General features: G+C 42.5%; 1 protein-coding gene across 1 annotated transcript in view; it reads right to left on the bottom strand.

Annotated features, from left to right (window-relative positions):
* The window catches only part of TRAF1 (TNF receptor associated factor 1), a 15653-nt gene continuing 8183 nt past the window's right edge, over positions 1 to 7470 (bottom strand). Inside the window, exons 5-10 of the mRNA XM_035888602.1 lie at positions 4859 to 4930; positions 3935 to 4000; positions 2789 to 3226; positions 2093 to 2270; positions 1345 to 1493; positions 1 to 223 (exon numbers count right to left, since the gene is read on the bottom strand). Of these exons, the coding sequence (XP_035744495.1) occupies positions 8 to 223; positions 1345 to 1493; positions 2093 to 2270; positions 2789 to 3226; positions 3935 to 4000; positions 4859 to 4930 (1119 nt within the window). The 3' untranslated portion in view covers positions 1 to 7. The remainder of the gene's footprint in view (positions 224 to 1344; positions 1494 to 2092; positions 2271 to 2788; positions 3227 to 3934; positions 4001 to 4858; positions 4931 to 7470) is intronic.

The raw sequence follows: 7470 nt of genomic DNA, 5'->3' as shown, positions 1-7470 counted from the left end.
AGACTTACTAATTTGTTTCTATAATGCATTTAAGGAAAAGCGTGTCTTCTTTCACATAGGCGTATTTAGGTGACTGTAGTTTGGACAAAGGGAGGAACATGGGACAGCCACTTGCAACATTCATATCATTCACTGGTCTCTGAAACGAAGCAGAAGTCAAGTCCGGCCGAAACGCATCAATAATATGTTCCCTGTTATTTTGGTCAAGCAACATAAATGTAACCTGAAAAACAGAACACAGCAATGATGAGTTATTGAGCTGAAGAATAAACCAGGAAACACCAGAGACAGAAGTGCAAACATGCTGCAAAAGCAGCTGGATACTCTATAGATAATTAAATACAAGATATAATTAATGTTTCGCAACCTGCAAGGTCACTTAATGTGAACAAGGGAGATTGTAACGGTTCCCAGAGGAAGTATTTAAAACCTTGCCACCCGTAAAATAAAATTAAATAAACCAAAGTAAGGAATTATTTCTTGCTAGAGAAGAGTCCAAAGACTTTTTTCCTCTCTCTCCTGACAACTTAGGCAAACCCTGAATTTGGTTACAGTCATTACGTTCATTCTGTTATTGTGGTTTCAAATCAAAAGAAACAGCTCAGTTGCCTGGATGCGCATATGTAAAAGACACAACCTAAATATCTGTATAAAATCTCCACATCTCCTTACCACTATTATTAACTCACTGCTGTTTAGCTTGAAACATGAAATGTACGTAATAATTTTTTCATACTGTGTGGACTGGGAACTTTGATTTCTATTTTTTTTGGCCACTAAACGGTAGTAAAGCCATTTATATGAAAGGCTTACGGAATTATTGCCACACGAAGGCAAGCGCGAGAACAGAGACCGGCACCTCGTGCATGCTTTCACTGCTTTCCTAACCACTGCTGCCATGATCAGATTGCACTTATAAAATGAGAAATGTTTGTTATTAGAACTCAAACCTCACATTTCTGACACCTTTGCTTCAGGCAACAAATCACAATTCCCTCATAAATTGATATTATCTATGTACAGCAAGAGCCAGGAAACAAATGCGTCTCTGGCTTTAGCCCAGGTGGACACAGGTTGGGATGTACCAAACACCAGTACTCTGATGTCTGAAAATCCTACAAGGCACAGTATGGAATCTCGGTAAGAGCAGCTTCTCCTGGGTCTAAATCACTCCATTCAGAGACCAATTATTCCCCAAGACTGCAGTATGACTAATAGTCATCAGAGAGGAAAATGGGAGACTGCTCCAACTTCCACTCAACGTAAGAGAAACGGTCCCCTGGTGTTCACTGGGAGGAGGAGTGGGTTCCTGCTAGGACCAGGTATGAAAAGCTTGCCCTTTACCTTGTGTCTGAAGGGCCACGGGAGCAGCGCATCGTAGTCTCCTCTCATGACAACAAAGAACAGGGACACGTGGGTTCCTTTTCCTGTCCCATCCCCATTCAGATAAACCCTCAGACAGACCTTGTAGCCGTACTTGGCGGTGTAGAAAGCTGAAAATCAGAACCCTTCATTAGTAAAGCCTCCTTTGAAAAAAAAAAGACATAATGAGTGTTCTGACCTACGGGAAAAGGTAGGGCATGACGTGTTTTGCTATCACAGAGACGGGAACAGATAAATCAGTACACCCTGGAGATTATAAGCAATGAAAATCCAGTGGTTGGAATCCTTCAGCGCCTCACGCCTCGGTGAAAATTACCTGTTATTAGCCACACAGGCATATTTTACCTAATCAAATTACTCCTCACGTGGGAGATAACTGCTGCAGAAAGCCATTCGGTACCATCAGGCACCAAGCTGTGGGTTAAACGAGACCGATCCAGCAGATGTCACTGCAAGTAGCTGTGGTGGGGGCAAACTGCAAAATGAAAGCCCAGAATAGAACACAACTCTGTGGGAAAGCGCATCACAGCTGCCCTGAATTACAGGCCGGAGAGCACGAGGTCTTCGCATAAACAGCGCTTTAGTTTAAGGAGCTATTTTAAAGGACCTCCTGTCCACATGAGCAGCAAGCAGCACCGTTCCAGAGAAATCGTTGCGTTTTCCAAAGGGCTGGCTTTTTGCTAACACGCATACACGTCCTGCGTTTTACCTGGTGAACACAAACCGACTGATCTTCCAGTCACAGAGTCTTGTAGCTTCCTGCCAACATCTGTTATTTTCCACAGAAAGACCCCATCGTAGGAAGTTTGCTCAGAGAACAGAAGACTCTTATGAAGACTGCTCAGGCCTGCATCCTTCTGCGTCAGGCACCGGTGCAACTCTGCAATCTAGAAAAAACAAATCTGTTCTCAACCACCCCACCCCCTCCCCCCAGGCTCTTGTGTTGCAGAAGTAGCAGAATCACTCTGGAGTCCTCATGTTCTGGAGGGTTGTCTGATTTCTTTTTAAGTGACAGTTACATATCAATGTGTAAGGCAAACAGCTGCATAGATGGTTGTTTGGCCTTCCAGGCATAATGCTGCTTTAGGAGGATCAGTCAATTAAACAACTGTCTTGCTTGCTCACAGTCTGATCTGGCAAATTCTGAACATTCAAAACTCTCAGGAATATCTAGGTACCTAAACACGGATTTAGATAACAAATATTAGAGATCCCCATTGAAAATTTATCCAAAACACCAAAAGGATCCTGTTAGATGTGTCCAGATGTGTCTAGATGTGTCCACTTCACAGCCCAAATTCCTGTGCCCATCCCTGTCCTGATCTCTCCACCACCTCCCACTGATACCTATAAATATGTTACCTATAGAACAAGCACACAGACAATGCTTATCATAACCATTTACCTTCAGTTCAAGGCCTCGTATTATATTTTGATCAAGTTCACTCTGTCTCCGAAAGGCTGTGATTTCCAAGTTAGAGGTCTCCACCTCTTTATTGAGCACTGCCACAATATTCTCAAACACATGTAGCTTATTTTCTAGCTCAGAAATCACTTTCTCCCTCACAAGGTTTTGCAGAACAGACTCATCTTCAGAAACAGAAGATCCAGGAAAACAGTCTACTTCCAGATCCCCATTGATTTCCAGCCCCCCCGGGATCTGCAGATCAGAGATGCTTTTTCCTGCACCATTCACATTCAGCTCTGACTGTGGGATGGAACCATTTGCAGCTTTGGCAGCAGTGCACAAGCTTGCCTTCAGTTGCTTTATGTGCTGCAGCAAAAGCAGCATGTGGGCCCCAACTGCAGTTTTCTCATGCTCCTTTATCTTCTCTTTGCTTCCCTGCAAGAAGACGACATGGTCAATACACTCTCTGTACAACCACCATAACTGGCCTGGGGCCAAATCAAGCAATGCTCCCTTTATCTTCCTGGGAGAGACAGAGACGGAAAAACTGCAAGATACAGGTCCAGCTACGTAGCAGTCAACTGTCAAAGGAGACAAGGAGAGAGGAAAACCAGCAAGCCCTAATGATCGGTTTAGGTGATGTGTTCACATGCTACATAAAAAGAAAACAATTGGCTACAATTTCTGTATTAAACAGGGTGCCAGGTAGAGCCCCAGCAATATTCTCCAATAAACCACTATTTAATATATATACTATGCATAAAAGGTGAGACAAGGCAACAGATGCCAACGAAAATACAAAGAAGACCCATTACTGTTTTAAGAGGCATCATTCTGAATATCCAAACCAGAGCAGAACAGCGTATCTGATAAACCAGCAGAACTGTAACAAACATCTGTTTTTATCTGAAGTGAATGCACAGTGCAGGATACAGAGTACCACAGGCTGGACTGCGCCTTCCACACACTGTGCAACCATGGCAGTTCCAGCATCACCTCTGCTGGCCTACTAAAAGTGGGTTTCTCTCTTTCCTTAAAGCTATATTTAAATTAAGGCCTTGAACACACAGGCTGGCTAGAGGAAAGGCACATGCTGAGTTGTACACCATTTGAGTCCTTCCTGAAGGCAGCCGTTTCACTCACCCTAAAGGAACAGCCGACTTCAGAAAAACGACACCCATCCTTGTTGAGCAAGGGTGTAGAGCGGTTCTGTTGAGAAAAAAAAAAAAGAAAAAGGAAAGAATATCAAATCAAATACTAACTGAAATGGATTCTTTTATTTACCTACAAACAACTAGGCCACAATCCCAGCAGCTATAAATCGGGTTAATTCAAGTCAAGGCATTACTGCAGCTTACAGCGTCCAACCAGCTTTGAAAATTCATTGGTAAATCAATCAAGAGTGTGGTTGATTGCAAGTTTCTTGCGCACAGCCTGGCAGTTGTGTCCATCTTACAGACCCCATAACGATATAACATAATTTAATGAACCACAGGGATGCCCTAGTAACAACTGCTCATAAATAAAGATGCCAATGAGCGAAGTGGCCCACCACAGTGGATAGCACCAAGCACGCATCCACTCCAACCCTCTTCCTGCTCTTAGAGAACGCACAGAAGAGCTGTGTCATGCAGCACGTCCTGGGAATGAGTGGACCTATCAGACCAAAAGCTCTGACCAGTGTTCAAATTTAGTCCCCTTCATAACAGCATGTCTCTTCAACTGACCAGTGTTCAAATTTAGTCCCCTTCATAACAACAGCATGTCTCTTCAAACATGCTGTTATGCAGCATATTCTTCTTCAGCTCATGGGGCTCTCCCTGAATATTTGAAAGGAAAAAGCATTTCCCCGTTTTTATAAGATTAATTGAGAAAATAATTTAATAAAGTTAATTGTGGGAGCAGGGAAGAGAAGGTAGTCAGCAGAGCGATGTTAGGATATATAAAGCACCCAGATACACTGCCATATCTGAAGATGATCTCGGATGTTAATTTAATCTAAATGAACAAGTGATACTTCTATGAGTTGAAATAAAGCTGTATTGCATTCACTCATCTTTTACTCACCTTTTCCTTTGACGGTGTTTCTGTTTGCACATGTTTTTGTTCCTTACATAAATTGCTTTCACATGAATGTTCCTGTCATTAAAACAAGAAAATAATTCAGCACATTATTAAAATAATTGAGCATCTTTACTTAGGAGTCTTTGAAACAGAGCTTGCGTTTGGGAATGCTGTTCCCATTTTACAGAAACTTGGGGATTTGGGAGGCTTTTCTGCAAGAAATTCTGTGTTATGGAAGAAAAAGTTTACAATAAGTTTCTTGCTTTCTTCCTGTACACACGCACACATATATGCACACACACACATATATGCAATGACATGCAGGTGGATTACAGAGCAGAGCACAACCATACAGGAAACCCAAATATAAACCTGTCTTGCATTGACTTCACATAGTTTGCTTAATGTGCAGACCCTTCTTGCATCCTGCTTATCAACATTTTGAAGGCTGGAATCCAAATTTTCCATCATGACGTGCTCATGCAAAATGCATTACCGCTAACAGGAGACTTCTGCCATTTCTGGCTCCAAGAAGGGTAAAGTAATCCTCCTGCCACTGGTTCATACAACTGTAATATGTGTATTTAATATAGCAACCGTCAGCTTTTAATTCATACTGTTCGGGGGGGCTGTCTTTAACCTTTATAAATGCCTTTGCATGCCACTACATTTCCTATAGCAGTGTAGACTTCTTTTGATAAAGCCATTCCAGCACCCTTCAAGTCTCGCCCGCAAAGAGACCTGAGGTTTCTCTTTCGATCCTCAGAAATACAGCCATAGGTTTTTCTCACTCTCAAACTAACTTTTTAATACTCTATATCTTAGCTATTGCACAAAGTACGCCTGCTCCTGCAGGGGGGTTGGACTAGATGACCTCTAGGGGTCCCTTCCAACACAAAACATTCTATGATTCTATGATTTATTTTCTTCCTTTCTGCTATTTGACTCCAGATCACGGATTTCTTGAGGGGGAGAGGGCCTGGTGAGAAGTTTCTTTAAAAAACGGAAATGCAAAAATCACAAGACCCATAACTGACTGGCTAAGATGGAGAGAGTGAGAGCAGTGCCCAAAACTTACTATTTGCTCCCAGAGGACTGTGGATACATGGAATACGCACAAATAATCAAAATTCTTAGGCCACATAACTGCAAATTTAATAAAGCAGATCACGTAACCAGCAAAATTCCAATTTTACAAATACTAACTAAGGCAGGCAGAGAAAAATCAACATCTCAAGGCCAATCCCCTGCTTGGTTGCCAAGGTTTCCTAACCAAAAATTAATTAGATGATAGCTAACCAGCATGAGTGGGAGGAAAACAGCTCTTCATTGCAGGACAACAAAGCCCGCTGAGGTGGATCTGCGGTATCACAGACCTCTGAAGAGAGAAAGGTGCTCAGGGAGCACTCAAGCAGCTCCGGTTTCCTCCTCCAGCCTGCCTACTGCACTTAGAGAAGGCTGAAAGGGATTAAGTGTTGCCACCTTCTGGTATTTACTGTCTCTCCGAAGCATACGCTGGGTTTAGCACTGGTAAAAGGTGCCTGGGTCCAGATCTTCTTCTCCCTCTGTAAGAGTTAGAGCACATGCAAAAGCCTCCCAAGAAGCATGTTGCAGCACGAGCGCCTTATTCTGACCCCATGTTGAGTAAATCTTACAGCTCAGTATTTGGGAAGGCATGTATTTGTGACAGTTATTCAAAGCTATCCTCTGCTGTTTATCTCAGGCTATATTTTTGAGATATTCAGAACCCTCCTGCCATGGAGGTCTTTATCACTTTGCCCCCATTCCAGGACAAAACTCCAAGGCTGGCAATTATTCTCTTGAAATCATCTGGAGGGGACAATATTCATTATGCTACACCCCAAAAGGGTGTTGCCCCAGCTGTGATAATAGAGCCCACAGTGTCCAAAGTTAGGTGGGCTTGGGACGAGAACATTGTCATAGCTTTCAAATCAAAACACACATAGCAGTGTTAGCAGGCGAGGGGCATCTCTCGTTCATGCTGCTGTTGCTTTGCTCCAGGAGTTTTTAATTACCAAACGTCCTAAACAACAGATGATGCACTTCCATCACGAGGCTAAGCGTGCCACTGAAGCTACATCTTCAGCAACCTCTTCATATAAAACCAGGTAATTTTCTATCAGTTTTCATCTGCCCCACCACACCATTTCCTCCTTCAGCAACGCAAGAGTTTCTATGAGCTCACTTTAAGCCCTCAGACCACTCCCAGAATTTGTACCGTGCAGCACCTACAAAAACGGGTAAAAATAAAGAGCACCTTTTATATCAGTCAAAATGAACGTATAAAGGTACTTAAAATCTGCCAGTCAGTAACACATAATGTTGCCCTGCCATCATAATTGTGAGCGCCGAGAAAGTCATTACTTTTAAGAAAGAACGGAATAGGTTTAGTAACATAAACTTAAAAGTTCGATGATCAACTGCGTTCTTGTGTAAAAAAAATAAAGTTGTTTTAAAGAGGATTTTGAGAAACGCTGAGGACAGACTAGTGTTACCCTGTGTATATATACACACAGGGTATATACACATGCCTTCTGCAAGTCACTGTCACAAAAGTGGGAAACACGACTTGAACATAAAAAATATAAATTAAG

The sequence above is a fragment of the Egretta garzetta genome, unplaced genomic scaffold (genome assembly GCF_000687185.1).
Source record: "Egretta garzetta isolate BGI_Z169 unplaced genomic scaffold, ASM68718v1 scaffold211, whole genome shotgun sequence".
Classification (NCBI taxonomy): Eukaryota; Metazoa; Chordata; class Aves; order Pelecaniformes; family Ardeidae; genus Egretta; species Egretta garzetta.
The sequence above is the reverse complement of the archived record's forward strand: the minus strand, read 5'-3'. Positions and strand labels throughout refer to the sequence as shown.